The following is a 25,718-nucleotide window of genomic DNA, read 5'->3' on the forward strand; positions in this document are numbered from 1 at the left end:
TATTCACTGTTTTTTATATGAGTCCCAGAAATACTGAAGTTTCACTAAAAGACCTCCCTTCCCAACTTGCACGCGCAATTCTCTCAATCGATTGTCCCACACAAGCCATTTGTTATTAAGCTCTATTATAAAGGAAGGATGTATGATTGTATGAACAGCACGATCTGTTTTCTATCATCAAAAATGCTCAGTATAGAATAATCCATACTGAGGCGATCTCAGCTCTATTAATTTTTTTTTTATTCTGGTTAGAAAAATCGTATTTCAGTATTTACAGAAATAAGCAAATACTTACTTTATTACAATTTGTAAAACAGAACAAATACTGGTTGTAATCAGTTAATAATAATATCCAATGTAATGGTGAGGGTTTTTTTTTTCAGTATCATACTCTGACGATACTAAACCTGTTATCATCTTTGAATTATAGCAGATTGGCCTCACTGAATGCCTTTGTAGCAGGGGATTGCATGTGGAGTTAATTGATGGTCTGAAGTGATGTGTATAATGAAGTCCACTGAGGCTGAGCGCATAGAGAAGACTGACAGCTCTGCTGTGGCTCGGGGTGTGAGTTTACTGTAGGTGTGCTGCTCTAGGCCGAACTCTAATGCTGAGCAGTATGTGGGAACCAGGGGCCTCTTTCTCGCTGGCCGAGCCCCCTGTGTTCCCCTCTCAGTGGGGTACGGGGGCTGCCGTCTCCCGCCTCCTTGGGTGAGAAAACAACCCTCCCAGTCTGGAGAATAAAGGCCATGGGGGCAAACTACTCACAGGGCAAGAGAGGGGGAGAGGTCTCTAAAGGTGGGAACATTTTAAATTAGTCCACTGATACCTCTTTGCTCTGTGCAGCGCACACTCACACACTCTAAACACGTGGAGCTATACCCACACACATATGGAAACGCATGCATACTGTACGTAAGTGTATAATCAAACGCTGACATTCGCACACACATGCCTGTGTAACAATCCTGTAACACTGTAAGCTGACTACCTTTTATAGCTCCCAGCCTGCAGTCACAGGGTTGAAAACTCCTCTGTCACTTTCACCCAGGGGCTGCCTGTTAATGAGAGATGCTGTGAAACACACGGTTACCTTTTCCTACTGGCTGAAATGGCCCTCCAGAGCCTCTTATTGTGGAGCCTTTCTGTTGGTTTTATGTCCCACTTTAGAAATGCAGTCCTGTACTTGCAATTCTATATGACTGGTAGCTTTATTGTGTTTTTAGTGATAGTTTATTTCTTGGTGATTTTATTCCTGGGAAAGCAGGGCTGTGATGCTAGCTGTGATTTTCATTGCATCACAAAATTAAGTCATGCACTTGATCAGTTACCAGTTAGCACTACAGCAGAATTAGTGATTATTTGTATATTCATAGGAAATCAAAAACACAACACTGTTATCATGTTAGACACCTTTATAATAGCACATAAATCTGTGAAGAGCTGCACCAGTAAAAAGCTTGGAAACCAGAAATTACAACTTTCTTTTCTTTTTTTTAAATTTATCAACTTTCAACATGCTGCCGAAACCAAACTACAACATTTTTATATGTGGTATATTTTGTCAGATGGGCTTCTTTGGGTCTGCGCACAGTGATGTGGTTATTTTAATCATTTGCTTGGCCACTGATGCTGCACTCAGACATAACTCCATCAGGTTTCAAGGCGGGGTTGATGGTGTGTTTTGGGAGGACTACAAACAGAAAGTGGTGGTTTCAAAGCCATCCTGTCAATCTATGCTCCACAGAGGTCCACATCAACCCCATCCTCCACTATCCTCAAACAGCTGATTCATACACCACTAAGGGTTGAGGGTTCATGGTTAAATATAACATTACGGTCTGGTGACAAATGAGGAAATTTTACAGGAGATTTCTAGTCTTGCGTTAAAAAGAAAGATGCAACACCTGCGCAACGTGATTTGTGTAGGAAGAGATAGGAAAGTGCACAGATTTGTCCAAACAACAGACCACTCGGCAGGGATAAACTCCTTCACTACGGATTTGTTCATTGCTGGGGGAAAATGCTGAAATGACTGAGATTTGATATGGCATTTAATGTTGCTCTCCTTGAGGTGCGGTTTGGATTTGAAGTGCCAAAAATAAGAAATAATGAGGAGCAGCTCATCTATCACACAGAACTAATTTATACTTTCCGTTGCCTACCTGTGGGGTGTGCCTTTTTTCCTTCTTTCTTTTCTAACTGTAAGCTACAGAGCTCCAAAAAACATTTTGTTAAAATGCAGTTTGCTTCCCTCTGTGCCCCCTTTCCTGGTTGTTGGATTTTTTTAAACCAGCATAGACTTACCTGTGCTTTGTTTGGCACTGCTGTTTGAATTCCATGACTGTTCAAGCACAGATTGTGGATTGGAATGAAGTGGGTTTGAAGAACTCTCCCTTTGTTACCCACATCCTGTGTTTGACCCCCAGATAATCACAGGCCCCCCTCCCATCTGCACCCTCCTCACCCCCCTAGACAGGGGTGCCTTTGGTGGGAACATAGAAGGAAGTTGCTGGGGGTCACAGACCACTGGGGGGTGACAGCCTCTACCGGCAGAGTGTTGAGAACCTGCGAACCATGGATGAGCCTTTTTCACATGGCATTAGCCTGTAGGGTCACAGGGAATTTCGCGATGATGGCTGTTATCGCTCACACTGTGGTGTGGGGTGGGTGGCCAAAACACACAGCTCACCTGAGAGAGAAGATGAGATAGGGGGAGAGAGGGGGCGGCTTGGATCTAAAAAGTGGACCCTATTGTGTGGCAGTGACCTAGACCTTCATCGGGGGGGGGAGGGAATGGTCAAAGAGGGAGTAAACATGGTCCTTTCTGTGTTTTGGTAGCATGCATTGCAGAGTTACCCCGTCTTTCTTCTCCCTACCTCTGACTGCTGCAGTCACCACTCTGAGCTCGATCCAGGGCTACAGGAAGACTCATGCCGTCATCGCTGATTGCTTAATGACAGATGCCAAGGGAACAAAGAGGGCTCTGATAACTTCCTCCCCAGTGAAAGGTTTTCAGCAGACTAGTGGAAAGACAGACAGAAAAAGGAAGAGAGAGTGAATGATGCCGAGATGGAAGCATCCTGTCTTCAATTCGTTTTTTTTTAGTTTGCGTTTTCTTCTTTCCTGTACAGATAAAAACTGCTCGGTAGCTGAATGAACTCTGATAAAAGAAAAGAACGCCACTGATGAATTTCACAGAAAGACTTGGTGTTTGCATAAGGAGCAATTGCTTCTGGTGGAGGGTCTTCACTTCTTAGTACAGTAGGAACATCTGGTGTAAGTTAGCAGTGATTGTAGGTTTTAGAAAGACCACTGTTTGCTTGGTGAGGGAAGAACGGGGGGATTCGGCGGAAAAGAGGTGTTCAAAAGGTTCTAAGAAATTCTGACTGCCCCTCAATGTGCCACCGTCATGAAAGCCTGTCAGTCTATAGTTAGGATTATACAAACAAAATATTTTTCCTTCTAAGCCTTCAAGCGACAGCAAGTTCAAGACCCTATAATTTATTAACTTTATGAAGTCCTGCACGACTGCAAATAAACTGCTCCTTCATAATGTGGCAATATATAAGTCATAAATTATTATGGTCATGTGATTAAGTACATTTTTTTATTTGCCCTCTTTTGACTGAATTTCCACAAACTATTGTAAAATCCACAGCCTGCTAGTGTTTCCTTCGTTCTGTCGTCTTCGACCTGCTCTGTTCATGGCCCTGTGGTGTTTATGAGGCCTTCAGAAGTGGCTCCTAATGAGTACGTGTAAGAGTTACTGTACGACATTACCCACAGCAACCTCCTCTATTAGCTTTCCCAGGGAGCCAGTGCAGAGGTTTATGCCAGCCCCAGCTGGGAAACGTAATTGTTGAGTTGAGTCTTCTCATTCATCCAGCAACCCAAAATACATACACACACACACACGTGCACACACACACACACACACACACCAAAAAAGCCTTTTCATCTATTAATAAAGCATTGTAACATAATCAAAAAACTATGTAAACATTTCAGAAACAATGAAGTTGAAATGGTGCAGACATTTAAACTCCAAAACCCTGTATTTTTCTTGGCCCCTTTGAATATTTAACACTTTACATTTGTTGGGGTTTGATGTGTTTATTAGGTTAAATATTTGGACCCATCCATGAAAAATCATTCGTAATCAGGGAGCAGGTACAATGGCTCCAGTTTGGCTTAATTACAGAGACGTATTAATGTGCTTCATGCCATAGTGAAGTATCGCTTGTACGACCTAAAATAGCTCCATTATTAACGTGCTAACAGTGTTCTCAGATATGCTTTGATACACGCTCGGTGTCATACTCTGAAAGAAAACATTACAAGTGAAGAATATAGGGAGCTGTTTTAAACAAGGCTCAATAAAGTGGGATAGAATTTTGTAACCAACTCAGTGAAATTGGTGGCAGAAGCTGCTCATCAGCCTATTGTGTCTGCTTCGTGAGCAGATCATTACTAGATAACAAAAGCATTCCAGTCACTTACGTCGAAATGGGAGGTCTTTAAAACGAACCTTAATGAGGTGCTTAACCCAGGATGCTGTTTTTGTTTTCTGAAACAAGCACACACGCCTCTACTGCTTACAGAATTACGTGGAACAATATGCCTGGGTTGAGAGCTATTCTCTGGAAAATTTGGGGATTATTTGTGAACACAAATTATCTACAAGTTTGTTGGCAACAGACCCTCAAGCTGGGACAAATTGTCGAGTTCTTCAACTATTAAAGATCTGCCAGCGAGTGTCTGGAAACAGATTAGGCCGACAGAGCAACAAGTCCCCACTTGCAACCCATGTCAGTTGGCAGTTCATCTTCTGAAACACATTGCTTCAAACTCACTCCATGTGAGGTCACTTTGGACTCTATCCCCAGCCTTTACCCGTTTCTCTTCTCCATCTCCACCTCTCTACCCTTCCACCCCCTTATCGGGGTGCCAGAGCCCCAGAGAGGAGGGGAGAGGGTCACGGGGTCAAAGTCTTTTCCTCTTTGGATCTCGGGGCTTGCTGGGAGAGGCTTGGCGAGAGAATGGCTGCATTAGAGCTGGGGTTGGGGGTCAAGATTTTAATTCTGTTAAAGAACAGCTGGTTTGAGTTTTTCTTCATGTCGCTCTTCCCTCCCTCTCTCCACAAATCCAGGGAGATGAAAAATTTGTTCAGATGGGAACCAGTAAAATAAAAAAGGTTTACGGTCCAAAGCCCTTACCCTTACCCTGCTCTAGCATTAGGGAGGAATGTAATAACGTCAGCATTTGGCCTCAGTTAGACTGACTTAAAACAAGGAAGTCCTTTCTAGGTTTTGGTGTCTTAACAGCCGGATGAAACTTAATTAAAAAGCTCAAAAATTTTTGAGGGATTTTTCATACTTGAGACCAGAGGAATTCACATCCTCGTGTTTCATTTTTCTTGAGAAACTATTAACATAACTTTAAACAGGTGAGACAAACTTTTTTGGCAATTGCGTAACCACTTTAAAATCTTTAGCCTTCCTAAAAAATGAGAAGACAAACTAAATCATGGTGGATCAAATGCTCTCCCTGTTATTCACACTGGATTAAAACTGACTGAAACAAATTTAGAAGTAACATAGCATGAATTTCAAACCTTTTTCCTCTTATCTAGGCTATTGCTTAACCTCCTTATGGCAAAATTGCTAACCACACAACATCAAAGAAAAAAAATAGCAGCTGAGCTACTTTGTTTTTCTTTGCCCCACATGTCATATGCTTATCTAGATGCCAAGGCAGGACTCCCTCACCTTTCGCCACTGATGGGGTGGAAAGAGGGCAGGAAGGAGGAGGCACTAGAGGGCTCCCATAAATGGAAAACTAATAACAGATTTTATTTTAGTCTGCTTTCTCCTGCGCTCTTTTACCGGTTGGCTGGCTCACTAGCCCCGGGGCTGTGTTGGTGTGTGGCGCAGCAGCAATCAGAGGTCATAATTTCATTGGCGGTTAGCATCAGGTTCAATTTTTCTAGTAGGTTACATTTACCAAAGTCTGGATTGTGTTACTGTGTACCGGTAGAATCAGTGCAGGGCTGCAGAATCCTGCTACCTTTCCAAGAGGAGCCAGGCACCCCCAAAGGGGAAAAGGAGTGTGCGCATATGTTTGGAGATGGACACACACAGAGACACATACACATGCACAAACCATTAGTGCCAAGATGCTTGTACTAGCTACCTCTAGTCCTTCTACTATGTAGAGTGTACATATATATATATGTGTGTGTGTGTGTTCATCTGTAATCTTATACATAGAGGAGGAAACCTGGCGAGTGTTTACAGTTTCTTGTTTGAGGCTTATTGGTTATGTGCAGGAGTGTCCACATCTTTAGATGTCTTTCAGGCTGATGGTACAGTTTATTTTTATTTAGACCTTTGAGCTGCTGCATAGTAAATCAAAAAGGGAAAGAGCTGATTCAAAAGGAAATGGGGAGGCTGAATGTCTACAGGGAGCACAAAAAATACTGGGAACATACAGGAAGTGTCCCGCATTACACAATTAAGTGATTGTTTTGTGTATTTTAGGAATGTGACCAGGTACACATTGACGATGTGTCCTCTGACGACAACGGCCAGGATCTAAGGTAAGGCAGTGATTCATAGTTAGTCAACAAGAAATGCATCATATGCTCGGCCGCCACGAACAGTGAAACAGGCTTGTGCTAACACATTCTTTCTCTGCCCTTATTTTAGCACGTATAACTTCAGCGCTGATGGTTTCCATGCAGCAGCTACCAGTGCCAACCTATGTCTGGCCACAGGCGTACGGGGAGGCGTGGACTGGATGAGAAAGCTGGCCTTCCGCTACAGACGAGTAAAAGAAATTTACACCACCTACAAAAATAACGTTGGAGGTAATCCCCGGCAAGCAGAGCTGCCCTGTACTGATTTTTTGAGTAGAAATGACTTTGCAGATGTACGTTCCCTCATTATGTGCGTGTTTGTGTGAGGGTACGCTCATGTTGGTGCGTGCGTTCTAAAAGCACACATGCCCCCACCACTTGGTCAGGGTAAATTTTGAAAACTTCGCTGGTATTCGGGGGGCCCGTCCAACCTAAACAATGTTACCCTGCGTTTCAGGTCTGCTGGGCCCGGCCAAAAGGGAAGCCTGGTTGCAATTGCGAGCAGAAATTGAAGCCTTGACGGACTCCTGGTTAACACTGGCACTGAAAGCACTAACATTAATCCACTCAAGGTAGGACTCCAGTGAGGAAAATTTTACACAGTCCCATACCGCACATATATAAATTTGTATGTGGTGTGGAGTACCCCATACTCCCACATTATTAGAAAAACAGCAATGCTATGCATTTGTCTTTTTTAGACAGTCTTTATCTGCTCGTTTAGAAAAATACGTGTGCTAGGAGATCCGACTTGAAAAAGGAGCTGAAACGCAATCCTTCATTGCAGGACACTATTTAAAGAACTGATTCATTGCAGTGTCTTTATTTTCTGCACACTGTGTTTTCTTTTGTCCTCCCACAGAGTGATTTTGAATGATGTCACCTCTTTTTCTGCTCCTCTGTCTTTGTTACTGCAGGTCAAACTGTGTGAATATCTTGGTGACCACCACGCAGCTCATCCCTGCCCTGGCTAAGGTCCTGCTCTACGGATTGGGAATTGTCTTTCCTATCGAGAATATTTATAGTGCAACCAAAATAGGTAAAGACTGCATTCTGAAATAGCTTGTTTGTTTTATTTTTTTATGTGGCTTTGAGACACAAATGTCTATTTATTTATTTTTACCCCGGTGAGGTAAAAACAGTTACAACATACATGCTGCTAAAGTGACAGGACTGAGGCATGGACGGGGTGGGAGATTGAGTCACCGGAGAGGGTTGATGTTCTTGTGTGAAGGAATAGTCCCAATCAGCCTAGGATTATTTTCTTGGAGCTGGGCCTGTGCTGGGCCTCTTCAGGCCTCTCCTGCTCAATCTCTGCATATGAAACCACTTCTGCACATTTATGTCATTCCAGCGCAACAGGGCCCCGTCCTCTTCCTCCTCCTCCTCCTGCTTTTACCTCCTCACTTTCCCCTTTTTCTTTCTTTCTTTCTTTTTTTTACTGTTTTAAATGCAAAATAAACATCAAGTTTCACTCTTGCATCAATATCTGACCCATCAGCTAAGAGTTCAGGGAGAGAAAGAGACACAGTGGAGCACAGTGGTCTTCAAAACCAGACCCTGTAGCAGGACTGATTTGCCTGTTTGTTCTAGATTTAAAGAGGAGAGGGGCAAAGTTAATGCTTTTAAGATTGTCTTTATCTGGGAGACAATCTTATCACATCTCCTTCCTGAACCCACTGTTTACACTCTTCCCTTCTTTGTAAATTTGGTGTTTTAAAGAGGCTTTTGTCACCCTCGGCTCCTAAATCAACTTTGAGCGTGTGTGTGCCTGCATATCTTTTTTGCATCCACGTAAGGCTTTACTAAGAAACTGCCCTCGACTTCTTCACAGGAAAGGAGAGCTGCTTTGAGAGAGTAATTCAACGGTTCGGGAGGAAAGTTGTTTACATTGTTGTTGGAGATGGGGTAGAAGAGGAGCAAGGCTCAAAAAAGGTAAGAGGTTTTAAAATAATAGATAAAGTAAACAACATGCACACTTGTATGTCTTTAGGGTATATTTACATGGTGAAAACAACCATGAGAACCACATAAAGTGTGGAGCAAAGAACTCGTGAGTAGTTTTCATAAGGTCAGGAGTTCATTGTGAGGGAACACCGAACATACCTGCCATACTTTTGCAAAGAAAGGAATCAGCGCTCCGGCTTTCCTTCTCAAGAGTCTTTGCTTTGCTTTCATTTGTTTATCCTCTTATACGGCATCCAAGCACAAGAGAGAAAGTCTGTAGTGTGTAATCAGCCCTCTTCCTCCACCATCTCAGGTTTACAGAGCAGGGGAGGGGAGGGATGGCATAATTATATATTCCTGCTTGCTGCTCTGAGCAGTGTGAATGCTGTATGTGTAACGCTAGACAAGCCCTTTCAGGCATGTTGAAGGCGCATCGTAAATAGAGCGCACATAAGGGCGACTTAAATCATTGTTGATGAAATTAGAATATTTACTGCAATGACAAGCCTGTTAGTACGAGATGGATCAAGGAGGGCTCGCTGCCGACCTCCGCCCACGCTCTTGCAGGAAGCATGACAGTATCTGTTCAGATGAATTTGATGTCTCGCTGTTTTTTTTTCTCTTCCCCATTTTTTATGTTACTTGTTGGCTCTTGCTCCAGATCTTGTGCATTCAGCATTCCTGTCAGGTTTGGATGTAAAGCAAATGCTGCATGTGAGACTCACACAGCAAACACGCTCTTTAGAAAATTAATCAGCGGCTCAGGAGAATACTTCCCTGACAGTTATGGTGAGCCGCCGTGTCACGCTGAAGACATTGAGTTTCCCTTTGAAAGTCCTCCAGCTCCTTCTTCACCTGTTTCTCCGTAAACAGAGCAGAAGCACGAGGACCGACGCAGAGCGATTAGGCAGCTATTAGAGAGAAGTAAGAGCCTTTACCCTGGATAAAAGCGTAAAGCAATAGCTCTGTGTTATGAAAAGCGAACACGCCCTGGGAATGTGGTCTTGAGGGATGATTGTGGAAAAAGATGCAAATATTTTTACTCAGCTTTGAGTTGTTGGAGAGTGACATTGATGGAAGAATAAGGTGTTTTTTTTTCCCTCCATTTGAGTGGTGCAAGTCCCGCGACATGCCATGCAGTAAAAGTTTTCTGTGTCAACATCAGAGAGAAGGTGAAATAACACAACAATTTCACCCGTCAGGAGGCGCATATCAGACGTGACACATCGTGGAACTACAAAAGCAAAAGTCTGAAACTTCTCCCCCCCGTTCTCATTCCTTCACTTACAAAAAAAAAAGAAAGAAAGAAAAAATTCACAATCCCTGTCTTCAGTTATTGCCTTCGCTTGGGAGAGACAGCAGAGATAACATCGCCAGCTTTTAAACTTAAAAGCAAAGACAATTTACAAAACAAAAAGCAAAAGAGCTTTTTAAGGGTCAGTGCAGGCTCTCCTAAGCGGAACATACGCCTGGGAGAGGCCATACCTTTGATAAGGGGAGGGTAATGGGCTCCACACACTGAGGAGCTGAGGACTCTACCTGACAAGCTCCTTTCATTCTCTACGACTCAGGTTTCTCCCCCCATCCTTTGCCTGGGAACAACAGCTCATTTGCACTGTCCTAAACACACACCGGCAGGCAGGAGGTTCATTCAAAAGACACTGTGGGGAGTTCATTTCTGTTCAAGTTAAAGACAGTCAGTGCATTAGTCTGGTGGTATAAAACTCCACTTTGATGCAGCAAAGAAATTAGTTACAGGTACAGATGTACAATTTGGCTGCACGGACTTATGCACAAGGGAGCAAGAGGAGTAGGTGGGGTGCGTTAATGATATGATTGCTTTTCCTGGTGAGTGGACCAGGCTTGCTTCATTCACTAAACATATTACCGCAGTATAAAGAATAAGAAATCAGTTTAGAAGGCCTGCAAGTATTGGTCTGTCCAATTCTAACAGTGTGTGTTCTATGTTAAAGGCTGACTAAAAAGTATATATTTTGTCCATAACATATTCCAAAATGAATTGATATGATTTGCAATCATGAAAAGAAACAAATGCACTCATCTTTTAATAAATAACTAAAAGGATTAATAAATATTTTGCTCATTAACATCTCTTTTTTAGCAATTTTACTCTTTTATACTCTAAGGTGAATTTTCCTGATTGGAATAGAAGTCATTTTCATTCATGTAAATGGCTAAAAAGATAATTTTAAAAAACTGATTAATTTGTTTTTTAATTAGTTTGAGAATTTTGATTTTCTTTTTCTTCCACCCACAGCACAACATGCCCTTCTGGAGGATCTCCAGCCATTCAGACCTCATGGCCCTCCACCATGCTCTAGACCTGGAGTACTTGTAGCACCACACCACCAACGTGTACCCCCTGCTCCGCTTCGGCACACCACACAACCTTTCACCTTCGCCCTCCAGCCCCATCCCACGCTTGCCACGGACCCCACAGCTCAGAAAAAAAAAAGACAAAAAACCCCCCAAAAAAACAGCCGTGTTGCTGTGCTGCCTGGCGTCTGTCTGTCACTACATAGGAAGAAAAGAAGAGGAGAACGGAAAAAAGAAGACTGAGCACACGGTTAACGTGCTGACATACGGTCACACATCGTCTTAACCCTAAACTCTTTCCTTCTTTCTTTTTTCCGGCGAAGCGAAGGAGAGAGAGAGAAAGAGAGAGCGAGAGCGAGGTGAATTTACGGCGCTGCAGCTGCTTGCCCTGGTTACTGTGAATTGGCCGCTTTCTGAAGCTGTCAAAGTGTTTTACGGCCCCCTGTTTGTGCCGGGACTCTGTCAGGGTTCACACCTGTGAGGAGAGCAGAGCTACTGATGGCCTCGCCTCGCTTCGCCTCACTTCGCCCCAGAACTCAGTTACAGCGAACTGCAGGGCCCACAGCTACTGGTGGTGACTTTTCTGCGTCCCTCTGGCTCGCCCCACGTCTGCTCTTCGCCTCCGCTTTATTTCTGTTCCTCTGTTCACCCACTTCGTAGCCTCCCCTTGGCTGTGGGGCAGAAAGACAAAGCAAGTGCTCCTCTGTAAAGCGTCGGCCTGGGAGCTCTGTGCTTCTTATTTATGAACAGACACTTTGTGAGTGGCACCGCGCCACTGAGAAGGTACCTCGATGATAAAAGACTCGTGCCTTTTACAAAGTACTATTGATTTCCACCGCAGCGAGAGGAAGACTTTTATGGAAGAGAGAAGAAAAGGGGTTTTCTAATAATTTAAGAAAATTACAAAAAACTTTATTTACAATGCTGAGACAATCATGTACAGAGGAAATCTTTTGTGTGTGTGTGTGTGTGTGTGTCTAAGTTTGTAATCACTGGACTATTCCTTCCTATATTCATTTTAGGTACATGCTCTTGAAAGATGGCAATGCTTTTTCATTGAAGTTTTAAAAAAAAGGCTTCCCATCGCACACAAGCTTGTGCGAGGACGCCTGAAAGTGTTGATGTGTTAAAGTTACGTTCGATAAACAAAATATGTAGATATTGGGATTTTGTGATAAATTGTTTTGTCAAGACCAAAAGCATGGATGTCAAGTGTCAAGGACCTTTCTTTTCACTCTGTGATGTTTTCTCGTCCTTACAGGAAACTTCAGTCACACACTTTATATAGAACAACAGGTCTCTTCTTACTATACGTCCTTCTCGGACACATATATCAAAGGGAAAATATACATTGTTTTTTTTCTTTAGTTATGCAGGAAGGTAGCTCACAACCTTGCGTCCTTATGGCATTTCACCAGCTTGCAGCCCTGACCCCATATATTCAAAGGCAAACACAATTCTGACGAGGGTTTTGGATACGGCAGACGGGAATTTCTGAGAGCCATTTTAATGTCAAATTTGAATAAATCTGATGTTTGAAAAAAACAAACAAAAAAGCAGGCTTGAATAGGTTTTATTATCTTTTATACAAGCACTATAACAACTCTTGTACAGCAAGCGTAATTTTGTATACTGTAGTGTTTTTATTTCGACTTTGAGAATACATTCTGTGTCCCTCTTTGAAGCAGCTGAAGTACACGAAGCCCTTTTTCGTAGCGCTTCTGCATCTGTGGACGGGGAAACCATAATTAGCATTGAGAGAAAAGCCACTAACTTCGAGAGGTTTGTGAACATACAGGACATGTGCTATCGACTGTGAATTTCTTAAACAGAAACCGACTCGTTCTGTTTCTAATTTCTTTCCCTCCTTTGCACATGATCACTGTTGTCCTTTTACATTTCAATTCAAATCCTTCTCTCTTCTGACGTACCCCTCCCCCCCCCCGCCCCGGCAATCACACGGGGTATCTACATATTGCTGCTAGATCAAGGTAATGGTAGGTAAATAGAGGAAATGTTTTATAGATTCATACAGCACGCTTTTTTTTAATTATGTTGCAATCATAAATGCAAACTGGAAATACTTTACACTACATGGGCCTCATTGTGGAAAAAAAAAACGCAAAAGATTGTCGTGTCTGCAAATTATGTGTACAGATGTTTTTGACATTATTATTTGATTGTGTTTAAATTAATAAAACTGATTTGTGAACTGTTACACGTTGCTGGCATTTTGTCCCCTTTTCTTTAAAACTACAACATAAAATGTAACATTTTTGTTTTTTTGAAGAGCAACATTATTGCCCCCCACAACCACCATGACTAACCACCAGTGTCCAGATTGACACAGATGCCATAGGGTTCAGACACTAATCATACCAGGAAGTAAACAGAAACTGGAGCTCTTACAAGTCTAGACCAAACAACAGCCCATACCCTTTACACACACATGCTAATCACATCCCTTTATTAATCTTCCCAATGACTTTTTTTTTTTACACATCAAAGCCACATATGAATTTAGACATGTCTTTGTGACTGTTAGAGTATAACATAACATTAGGATTCTCGAAATGCCTGCGTCTTAAGTGTCTCTTAAAGCATTTACGCTGTTTTTGATTGCATCTCTGTTAAAGGCACAGTTCAACCCCAAATCCAAGTTATATATTTTTCTGCTGAGAAGAAGAAAACCTGTATAAACTGTTTTACTTGCATGCTTTGTTATGTTATTAGCACCTTAATGTGGGACTATCGTCTGTATTCTGTCTACAATCCACTGTAGTGAAGGAGGATAGCAGAGGATTGGTGTGACAGAAGAGGATGCCAGAGATAAAATAGATGGATGCAGATGATCTGCTGTGCCGACCCCTAAAGGGACCAGCCGAGGGAAGAAGTCTACATCCACGATCCAGGCGAGCTAGCATTACATCTCAGTCAAGGAGGATCCCATTCATTTGTCCGTTCTCAGAGCATTTGGTCACTGGTTCCACGCTTCCTGAGATCATCTAATCAAAGGCTGTAGTTTGTCCCACGAACTTGTTTTAAGACCAGAGGTGATAGATCTTTTAGAGCGGTGGCCCCCAGGTTGTGGAATGCTCTCCCTCCATCATTACGTTGCCTTGATTGTATTTATTCTTTTAAAAAGCAGCTTAAGACTCATTTATTTAGGTTGGCTTTTAGTTAGATTTGTGCTGTATGTTTGATTATTAATGTATTCTATGTATTTCTGTTTTATATTACTGTGAAGCACTTTGTGGTTTTTATCCTGTGAAAAGTGCTATATAAATAAATTGATTTGATTTGATTTGATTTGATTTCGTAGAAAGAAAATAGTTCCTAATATGTAAAGATTAAGGGTGTCCCTTTCATCTGAGCTGAAGGTAGCTAGCTGACTGCTTGTTTTAGGGAGGCGACAAAAGAGTTTGCAGATTTTTTTGGTGCTTCCAACACCACAAGAAAAGAGTCAAAGATTTCTGTAGCCCCAAAACTGGGCAAGCCACAAAAACACTCTAGATGGCTAGCATACATGGCAGCTCAGCAGAAAAAATGCACATTTGATATGGGGGTGAATTTCTCCTTAATTTGATTTTTTTTTTCATTCCTGTGAGAAAGTTTACTTGATACCTTCAACAATATATAACATGCATCATGCATGTTTGAGTCTCTGGAACCTGAGCCAAAATATAACCTAATATTTAGAATGCTGTAGTTCTATCCTAATAGTCTAACGGAGCCTCCATGCATAATTTACGCTTATCAAACCACTCCAATTCAAAGAGAGCTGAGTTAGTTTAAATAACATATGAAAAATATTTATGAGCCTCATTTTATGAGGTGGTCACAGCTAAGACAGTCCAGTGTGTTACACTAGCCTGGACAGGGAAGAAAGTGTCTGGCCTCCAAAACCACGGTGGGAGAATTAAGCATGCATGGAATTTTATTTAGAGCCGCATGGCCCGTTTAATATCCAGATCAATTATGTCTTCAGATGGAGAGGGAGTGATGGCCAGGGAGAGGCATGTGCGTCTGCCAGGCTGGACAAAGCAAGTCGGGGCGCTGCCATCGGAATGCACCAGCACAATGACCTCTAATGTGCTTTTCCCACTTCTGAACAGCTGAAAGACTAAGTGGTGTCTGAGGTCCCGACTGGATTTCTCTTTCGAGGAGCGGAGCGCTGCTCTCTCACAGAATAGAGGTCTGTTCTCTTTGATAAGTTTTCCCGATGTTCAGAGACCTGGCAGAAATAGTCAGACACAACCAGACCAGACATTTTGAGAAAGAAAAAGTGGGTGTCGAGAGTGTCGGCCAGCCATTCTGGCTGCTCGGACAAAACAGACGGGAATAAAAACAAGAGCCAGATTGTGTCTGTTTGGCTCGTGTCACTCATCTGGTTTAAAGTCCTCTATCAGGTCTTTCATTTCTGGCGAGTTCTACCAACCTTTGCAGGGCGATGTATGGCCCGGCTGTTACGTGTAGGTTTCACAGTACTTTAATCAGTCTTAACAGTAACCACGTAATTCTCAAGAGGCCTGATCTTCACTGAACTCCCACCCACATCCTTGTAGAAATAAAAGGCACCACTACCTTGCAGATCCCATGTTGGGCATTCCTCTCCGGGACGTCCCAGCAAAGTGCCCGCCCTCCATAAAACTGTACTGCAATAATAAACAACATCATTGGTGATTTACGACCTTGCCCAGACAGTGATTTCATGCAGATTTTCATAGAGGGGGGCCTCTGACGGTGCATCACAATTGAACTAATATTGTATTACATGTATATCAAACTCCCCTCCAAAAAACCTGATCCACATCCACATGAGCCACATCTCTTTTACGAGCAGGAAGCCTATTAATAGTCCTGTGTTCTCTTGGTGGCTAGTGTGTCTCAACTTTAGGGGAATTTGTGTCTGTAGCGAGCAGATGTCCACAGGCTGAGACAATAAGAAAGAGGGGGGAACTGGAGACATTTTGACACAAAGCTTTTACCCTCAGCAGTGCTGTGAGGAGTTTCTGCTCAATCTAAGAAGCAGAAGCTCATGCTGTTGGAACATTAAATCATGCTTTTCTTCATTCTTGGTTTGCCTGATGCTATTTGTCTTGGGGCTGGATATCAAACCCACTGACACTGATTACAATGCCTACGTGAGTGCTTTCAAGATTCTCATTTTCCTCAAGTGCATGGCTCTGTTAGCACTGGCAGGCAGCGAGAGTGGCAAACCTGTTGTCATGCTGTGGTGGGCAATGGTGCTAAACTAGGCCCTTTTGTTTACTGTTTGTTTATTTCTCAGTTACTGGGATTTGACAGACAGAGTAGGACAAGGACAGCTGGCAATCAGGAAGCTGTGGATGCCAGGGATCTCGGCCAGGAGTGTCAATGCCGAAGGGGCCGGGTGTCCACAGCTATGCCTGTCCAATGCAGACGAGGCATTCTCAAGTAAATCAAGACTGTGACACGCCATTAGTGTATGTTGGTGGAGGGTCTGATTGGGCCAAAATACTTTGGTCATGGGTGTAAATGAACTTGCTGAGTGGATTGTGCCGCGTAGAGGTCAGCCACGGTTAATTTGCGTACACACATTCAGACGCCTGCTAGATGAGCCATGTATTGTATTAGGATTTTCCAGCTTCTAGTGTTGCAAATTGTGTGAAATCTTACCAGAAGTGGTTGTTTTGATAGAGCCCAGACTGTTAATAAAGCATTGAGGTACAGTGGTAGTCACTGTGGATGGAGCCTCTCATCGTGCGTCCCACATCGAGGTCGGAACCATACTCGCTTGCGGACACGGAAAGCTGTGGACGCAATGGATAAGAAGTCTTTCCTGTTATATTTTGTTTCTAAGTACACTTGGAGTACAGCTGAAGGACAAATGCATGGTTCCAGTGATCATAAAAGAATGACGTAAACAGATGTGCAATCGTTGCCCCACTCAGACTTGAGCTGACTCGCATAGTTGGACATAACTCAGCAGTAGTTGCTGCAGCTTATGTTTAATTAATATGACACACAGCAGTGTGGCACTGCTGTTTCTGGGTAGTCTGCTTTTCTTTGTTGAATTTGGATGTTTTCCCTGTGCCTGCATGGGTTTTCTCTGGATAAAGCATGCATGTTAGGTCAGTAGGTGATTCTAAATTGATCCTATGTGTGAACGTGAGCATGAATGGTTGGGACAGTTGGGATAGGCAACAGTCCCCCTGAGATCCTGAATTGGATAAGCTGCTGAGAAAAGAGATGGATGAAGTAGAAACATGTTATAATGTAGCTTGATGTCCGTTTTGTAGCCTAAGCCCTAACTCACTGCTGTGTATCACCTACAAAAATACTTCTACAACAACTGATGTAATTTGGCAGGTATTGAAACTCCTTCTCTAAGCAAATTCAGCAGCACCAGGCATACTTTCAAATAACCTCACACCACAGCTCATAACCTCTGCGAGGTTGCAGTGTTTGAGTAGCTATGAGAGCAAGCAGCGTTGCCAGGCCCAGAGTTGGACCTGTGCTCACTTTCTGCCCAACCACACGTCACCTCCACCTGCATCTGTGGTCAAACACACACACACACACTCCCTAGTATTTACTGGGCCCACTGCACCATTCCATTTGAAGGTGAGTGCCACAATTTTATATGGCCCGGCTAAAGCCACCCCCACAACTGTGAGCGTGCTTGCGTGTAAGTGTGCAAGTGCAACACTTCTAAGCTAACTCAAGAGCTATGAGCTACCAGGTCCCTGAGGGTTTATTTAACAGCCCTTCTAGACCTCCCTGTTTGCTGTCTGTGTGTGTGTGTGTGTGTGTGTGTGTGTGTGTGTGTGTGTGTGTGTGTGTAGCATATTTACGTGAATGTGCATTTGTGTGAGTTTTTGTAGCGTTAAGTGTGTGTTTGCATGGACCTCCCTCACGGGTGTTAATTGGGCCAGCTCCCTCCAGTTAGGTCTCGGACTGAGGCCAAGCTCCCTCTCGTCTGGCAGGAGAAACAGCCTCTGAGCCATTTTAATAAACTCGATGTCATCTGTTAATAAAACAGCCTCGAGTCCCACCTTGGCTTGTTTTTGCTCGATAAGTCATGGGTGATGTTTCCGTTCTCCCTACATATTTCTTCTTTAAGAAGAAATGAAGGAAAGGTGAAACCTGTTCATTTTATTTTATGTCCTCAAATACTAAACACAGCAAAGGTAACTAGTTTTCTCTGGTTTTCCGTGTGTGTGTGTGTGTGTGTCTTTATTCAAAGAGTGATTTGTTCTAGAGCTTTAAGGGGTCAGTTATAGTTAAATGTACCCTGAAACGTGTTAGGTGTGCAAATAAAATCCACTGTATTCACTACAACAAACTTAAAAAATAAGGGTGTTTTACAGTAAAATACTGTTGTTTGAGAATACAGTTGAATACCGTTACCAAATGGTAATAATGATAATAATGTATTAACAACAAGCTACTGTACGATCATGTTATATATGAATTTAAATAATGTTGCATCAGGGCAGACATCAGGTAGCCATAAAATATTGTAGTAACCTAAAGAAACGAATTATGAACAGCCCAAAGAACCATGGAGTTTCGGTTTCAGTTGTTTGGACAACAAACAGTTTTAACTTTTATCTAGCAGTGGGTAGCATGATGAGCATGAATTAAATACACTATGCAGAACTTGAGGTTGTGCAGCACATATGGTAAGGACAACTGTTCCTAAGACTGGCATCTTGTCATAGTTTAAGAACTAAATAAACTGTATTTAGAGTACATTCATAATGGGAAATAATACTCTGTTTTGGGACACAGTTCTTCAGGTTAAATATTTGTTGGGATTAAGGTGGTGTCTAGAAGGACATTGGTACTTTAGTAACCATAGTCTTTTCTATGTGCTTTGGTCCTCCGTACAACCGTACACGGCATTTTAGGTCAGAAACAAACGTTCTGACTCGTTCAGCGATGAAGAAACTACAGTTTTGTGTTTGTAGGTGGACGAGGCAAAATAAGATTCTCAAAAAATCCCTGTTTTTTAAAAAAAATGCTAGTGTAGGTTTGGACATAGTCCAATTCACAAACTTGTTACGTACATGATAACATGAAGGTTGTTCCAAGTATCTCCACTACACACTCATTGTGTACAGCTCCAGCACGATGCTGATGGCATTTAGTCAAAATAATGCTTGTGATTCCATCAAAAAGGCTTCATAGCATTTCATCGTATTATATATTATACAGTAAGCTTGCGTACTATATAGTTCAATACTGTAGTAGTGTTACAAGAAGAACCTTGCCTAATTTAGCACGCAAGTTTTTTTAATCATTATAATTTTTACAATGTTGGAATAGTAATAGTAACCTCAAATAAGGATAACCAAAAAGCTTCCAATAATTCCATATTTAGAGTCTAATAGGAGTAAGAATGAAAAAAATCATACAATTTTGGCATCAACTGAAAATACAGAGGGACATTATGTCTAAAAAGAAGGCGCACAATAGTTGTTTTATGCCACATGTTTTTCTCTAATGGTATCTTCACTTTAGTCAGTTTTTTTTTCTTTCTTGGGGCCATGGTGTCCCAGTAGGAATGTTAATGTCCTGTTCCAGTTGGCTGAAAATGTTTCTGCCTCTATCTGGGCCCGGGACTCAGAGGAGATGTTAGGTAGCACAGTGTGACGAGCCGCTGTGACAGGAGAAAATTTTTCTATATCCTGGGTGACTCCGCTCTTCTTGGGGATTACAAAGGGTTTAACTGGGGGATGAAGGAGAGTAAAGTGGTAAGTGACATTTCTGGTCTGGGAATATGGCAATCAGCAGCATGGAGTCCAGCCAAGTCTACCGGCCCGGCCAGAAAATGCTAAAAAGGCTTGGGAGAGTGTAAACAAACGCAGCACTGGCTAGCAGTGCAGGAAGGAGGGGAAAGGAGGGAAAGGAGGAGGAGGGAGTCCAGGGGGACAGATCTGTTAACCATCAGTGGCTGCGTTTCATCCCGCCGCCCGTCTCCAAAACCTTCAAGGGAGGCTTTGTGTACCTGCTCTGCAGACAGGAGCTGGGAATTTGGGGAACAGGAAACCAAGGCTTGCCTCCATCCCTCCTTCCCCACAACCTAAACCCGTTCTCTTTCCCTGTGCCCCCGGCTGCCCTGCAACACACACACCCTGCATTCACCACATGCGATGCCCTCTCTCTTTCGTCACCCCCCGCTAACTTTTATACCTCTACCCTGAATGAACATGTTGTACAGTAGGCCATTCAAAACACCCACACCCACACACTGGCAGGCAGGACTGATAAGGGGACACTGGCTTGTCCTACTACTTCTTGATGTATCAAAGAATAAATGTTTTTTCATGAGCTTACTTTTAAATCCAAAAGAATACTTCAGGTTAACATTTCCATCCGCAGTAGTCATTTCTCAGCTTCGACATGAATGCACAAAGCTTGTCCTGCATGAAGGCCTACATCCTACAGGCTGAATAAACCAGAGTCGAGGTATTTTAACCTTAATGCATAATTCATGATTCTTCCTCTGAACCACCAAACAAGCGTACAACACTGACAGAGTTCACGATGTTAATCTTATGAGGTACGTCACAACTGGTGCGCAACTTGAAGGATATTAATGATGACAAACAGCTGATAGGCCTGTCACTTAGGCCTAAGATTAGTTGGGTAGAGTGAGAGTTCAGAAAAATAATCCATGACAAACAGTGACTGTATTCACTATCTGCTATTACAAGGTACAGCAATGCCATCAAGCTTTCGATTTCTCCATGTACTATTATGATGTCCAAGATGATACGTAAGAGGTCATAAAAACAATCCAAAGCAGAAGGCCAGCCATTTTCTTACCTGCTTATCCAAATCTAGGTTGACTCGGGGTTGAAAGCTATACCAGCTGTCGTAGGCCAAGAGGCAGGTTACACACAGGATGGATCATTCAGAGGGAAGTGAAGTCAGAATTTCACAAACTGATTCTTGAGGCAGACTCCCAATAGATCCCGATGTTATGCTGTCAATCTTTAAGGACAAAACTAAACATCAGGGCTGCAAAGCAAAGGCAATTTTGGCTTTTACATCTCATTTTTATATCTAATTTACCCCATCTATTTTTTATCACTTGTGTAATTTGTGTATTCAAGTTGTGTCTTAAAGTTGTACGTTACTGGTGATTTCTCTCGTTCAGCTTCCAGTTCTACTAAAGACTCTCCAAGTAGTTGGCTGTTCCTGCTGTCTAAATGGCTAACAAAAGATAAATAATATGAGTGTCACAACTAGGCCCTGGTGGCCAGTAGTTTGCATGGAAAATGCATAATAAAGATACCACATTTGCATTTCTTGATTCCAGGACATTTCCTTTAGATTTGTTTTCAGTACGTTTACCATGTAGAATCTGTACTAAAGCAAGGAGGCTTTGACTTAACATAAAAATACAAATGAAGCTTTCCTCATTTCTAGCCATCTTAGGTCACAATCACACAGGCCAAAAGAAACATTTGTAATCCGGGTCGCAAAGAGGTATTCGGTGCTTGCCTGAAAACCTTGTTACGATTACTTTGGTTGCTGGCAGCTGGAAGATGCTAGCTTGTCTTCAAACACTTGCTAACTACTCTCCAAGTGGAAGAAAATCTTAAAAATCTGTGTTCAAATTAAACGTTGTGCCTTAGTACTGCAACCAACTGTTTTAGTATAGCTTGGAGAGCAGTAATGGTGAGTGTAATGAAAACTATGGTCGACAGCAGCAAACTGCAAGCAACCAAAGCAATCGCAAAAAGGGTTTTTCGATGGAGCACCTTATGCCTCTTTGCACGACTTTCCCCTTTCATAAATTTAGCGATCAGTGATTGTCAGCTGGTTTCCGAAAGGTCTCTCGGCCTGTTTGAATGTGGCTAGCAATGTGAAGTCTACATTTGTATTTTTATGTCAAACCAAAGCCTCCTAGCAAAGGTGTAGCAAGTTGTCCTGGAATCAAGAAATGCAAATGTGGTAGTTTCATTATAGAGCTCATTACTGAGCCTACTGACACATTCAAATTTTAACATTAGCAGCTTCAGAAGTAATATCTTTTTAACTATATTTTAGTGTCTGCTCTTCTGAAGGAAAGGGGTGGCTTATTGTCTGTTAATACTAGTGACGAAGAGCAATACTCATCCCTGGCACTGAGTTGAAGCAGATCATAAAGGCTTCATTGTGAATGTTGACTTGTCTCCCAGAATGCTAAATTAAAAAATGGATGTAACCTAATACGGGATGGTAGCAGCGATAAGATCTAGAGTCAGCCCGTGTCCCTGCAGGCCCTTCTGCTCCTCACTACACCACAAGGGAAGGCAGTGACAAGAGGTGTTCAGGAAGCAGTGAACACCCAACAGATCAGGAGATTTTTTTTTGTTGTTTTTAAGGTGAATAAATTCATTCCAGAACCTTAAATTACAATCACCTTTCAAAAAAAATGTCTGCTCTTGAAGCCCGAGGCACTGTTTGTCTAGGACGCGGGGAGGGGAGGGAAAGAGGAAGTGCAAGGTGTTAGCTGACGGCAGTTGCAATCAACGAGACGTATCGGTGCGCGCACGTTCTCACGTGAATGTGCGTCTGTGCTGACATTCATAGCATTAGGTGTGTTTGTGTGTAATTAAAGAAAATTTGAGTCACTCCTAAATAGCTCTCAGAAGGGGGATTTTCATTATCGCTAGACTCAGCGGTGCACATGTGAGCGTATGCATGCAGAGCAGGAGAGTCGCCATGCAGTGCCATGACAACAGTGGAGCTGTCTGATCCTCTCTCTCTCTAATTGTCTGTGACCTCGTAACTGGAGAAGCGCTCTCAAGGCAGGAGGAGGGCCTTTCACACGGCAATCACTTTTGGATTTGTCCTCTATGCAATTCCTGAATACCACTTGCCAAAAAGAGGTGTGTATATGTGTGTGCGCACGTCAGTGTGCGTACGTGCAGGTGCGGCCACTTCCTTAACTCCCACCTCACATGTATTTGTCTTTTCTCGATTGGCTGCGGATTAAACGTAAGGCATGTCTGGATTAGACACCCAGGTCACATCAGGGGTTGATCTTTTTTTTTGGTCTTATTGTGAAGTTAATGAGAAATTTTAGGTTTGTGAAAATATTCATAAAGGTAACTTCTCTGGCTTACAACAAGGTAGATGATGAAATTCTTGTTAGAAGAATTTGTGCGAATCCAATAATGCTAATTAAAAACAAGTTGCTATCAAACCTTTAAGGTGCTTTTTATTACTTTTAAATTGTTTTGTAAATGTGAATTTTTTCCATATTTGGATTTCAGTATTCCAGTTTTGTGTACTAAGTGATAGCGAAAGTAATTCCAGGGGAATGCACTTTCCTCTATCTCTACACAGATCCCCCCCATCTGTCCTCAGAGATCGGGCTTTTTTGATGTCTCTGTTGTCTTCTGCCATAAAGGGGCCTCAGTAATGGCCCCTGTCATACACAAAGGTATTAAGGCCTAAAGCCTCTCTCTCTCTCTGACGCCACTGGCAGCTGGACCAGGGGAATAATTTGATTTGGTATTTTATGCTGGAAAAGAGCCTTTCTTCCCAAGCCACATTTGCGCTTGGCTTCGCCTCAGCCCAACAGCCCTCTGAAAGACTTTACATGACATTAACACATTTCAGAGAGCATTACGGCTTGAAAAGAGATTTGTCTAGACAAAGACATGGTTTATTTGTAGTTAAAGCTTCATTTCCTGCCTGTTCCTTCCTTGCACTCTTTCCCTGCACCTTTGCTCACCCCTCCCCAGCCCCCACCGTTGCCGACTCCTGCCGAGTGCACAATGGTTGGCGCCCTGACAGGTAAGAGGATTTCAATTAGTTTACCTCGGAATGGGCCCAGCAAAACGTGATTAATGAAAGCAATTAGTCTCTGTCATGTCTTCAGCACACTCCTGCTAAATCACTGGACTGCTCCTCACTGACGCTAAGAGCAAATTACATCACCCGGGCCCTCTCTTCTCCCTCTCTCCCTTCCTCTTTATGAGCTCCCTGTGTCTCAATGAAGAGAGCAACCGAAAGCAGAAAAAGAGAGGTATGAAACCCAGCTGATACGCATGTGTGAGGGTTTTTTTTTCTTTTTACACTTTAAAAGCCTACCCTATAAACATCTACACTTTCTAAGGAGCGGCAATAAAAATGAATAATCCTCACCATTTTTTTTTCAGAATACCATTTAAAAAGATTTAGGACACTGCTGCTTAAAAAACTAACAGTTATGATACAGCGAGGAAACATTTCTAAATCATGCTGAATGCTGTATGTGTGTTTGCGTCATGGACTGACTGATATTATTTAGGCAATGAACAGCATTTTGTGTGTGTGTGTGTGTGTGTGTGTGTGTGTGTGTGTGTGTGTGTGTGTGTTACTTAATGAGGGCTAAATTAATCAGGAGCTTGGCTTTTGCTCCTCTCATTATAGCAAGGATGATCTACAGCGTCATACATCATCATACACTTCATAAATGTACTTTTCCCTCCATAGCATCATACTATACACACCAGCGTGTAAACTACAGTGGAGTTTAGGAGGACACGGTTCAAACTTTTAAGCTTCAAAGAGCATTATGGGGTTTCTGCCACGACAGCTCACAACCTGCAAAAAAAAAGATCAAATCCAATCAAAGGGAATTGACTGAGCCATAGATAATGTTTTGCTAGCTGCAGGCTGAGTGGAGCACAGCCAACAGTAATCACTGCATACTATGAGGGAAACAGCCCCACCTGCTCCAAAACAATTGCATGCACGCTTCTTCTTCTCACAGTATTTGCTTCTGTTGTTTATTTATGCCGCTATCCGTCTGCTTTCACCCATCTGTCTTTCTCTCAACAAGCCAAGAACAGGACACAGAGGCTAGCTAAGCCGCCGCGCACTGTGAATTTTTGCAAAAATGTGTCAGGCTGTTGTAGGTTTGCAAATGATGGGGCTATTTTAACCTTAAGCACTCCAGTGTACCAACAATTTGCATACTGGCTAAACTATACAGCAATATAATAAGGTGTTCTTCTCAGGATGGCTTCAAACGTGCAGCTCTCTACCCCTCATCAGTCGGTCAGGCACGTTACTAAAACGACCAAGAAACAGTGATTGTTGTTTGTACTTCTCTAGTTTCGATTGTTTGATCCACATTTCATAATCCCCCCTTTTTTTAAGGGAAGTTTTGTATTAGTTGGCAAGTCTGCTAGACGGCTGCTAGACGTTTGGTTTATTTTACTGTCGTCAACGGTGCATTTTTTTGTTCATGGTTAAAACACGTCTCTTAATAAACTCCATAAAATTATTTCATCTGGCTAAAGGTTAATCTCCTAAACTCTACGCTGGCTTGTCTGTGGTCTTTGGAAAGGTGTGCTCGGGATGATAGGGCTTGCATATTTTGATGTGATCCGATTTCTTCATTTCCTGCATTGGCTGGGAACCTGGGAACAGCGCAGGTTTTAGCTAGACCAGACGCTCCTTTTTTCGTTCTCTTCCGCTGCCATTCCTTCTCTTCCTCTCATGCCCTGCCTGTCAAATCTCGGGCTAATTTGACAGGCTTGTTCTGATTGAAAATAGGACGAATGAAAATCTTTGGCATCCTGGCCCGTCTGTACTCTCTGCGGTTCAAGAAGTCATATTTAAGGACAGCAATTCTCCATCTCCCCTCTCCTCACCTTGCCCTATATGTCAGATATTGGAAAAACCAAAATGATTGCACACCCACACCCGTCTTTCTCTCTCCATCTGTCAGTCTCTTTCACTCTGTCTCTCTCTCTGCTGTTGTCTAAGGTTTTCCTGTCACAGAGCCAAAATCTAATTGTTCGAACTCTGTCAGCCT

The 25,718-nt window shown here is 42.7% G+C and overlaps 1 protein-coding gene across 6 annotated transcripts in view; it reads left to right on the forward strand.

Annotated features, from left to right (window-relative positions):
- eya1 (EYA transcriptional coactivator and phosphatase 1) overlaps positions 1 to 13,142 on the forward strand; it is a 62,758-nt gene extending 49,616 nt beyond the window's left edge. For all 6 annotated transcript variants that reach the window (XM_084939217.1, XM_084939216.1, XM_084939215.1 and 3 more), the window contains 6 exons: positions 6,543 to 6,601; positions 6,711 to 6,871; positions 7,098 to 7,212; positions 7,558 to 7,679; positions 8,475 to 8,575; positions 10,866 to 13,142. In XM_084939217.1, the coding sequence (XP_084795343.1) occupies positions 6,543 to 6,601; positions 6,711 to 6,871; positions 7,098 to 7,212; positions 7,558 to 7,679; positions 8,475 to 8,575; positions 10,866 to 10,946 (639 nt within the window). In that variant the 3' untranslated portion in view covers positions 10,947 to 13,142. The remainder of the gene's footprint in view (positions 1 to 6,542; positions 6,602 to 6,710; positions 6,872 to 7,097; positions 7,213 to 7,557; positions 7,680 to 8,474; positions 8,576 to 10,865) is intronic.
- Positions 13,143 to 25,718: the final 12,576 nt, after the last annotated feature.

The sequence above is a fragment of the Perissodus microlepis genome, chromosome 9, assembly GCF_051167445.1.
Source record: "Perissodus microlepis isolate ML-2025 ecotype Zambia chromosome 9, ASM5116744v1, whole genome shotgun sequence".
In the NCBI taxonomy this organism is placed as follows: domain Eukaryota; kingdom Metazoa; phylum Chordata; class Actinopteri; order Cichliformes; family Cichlidae; genus Perissodus; species Perissodus microlepis.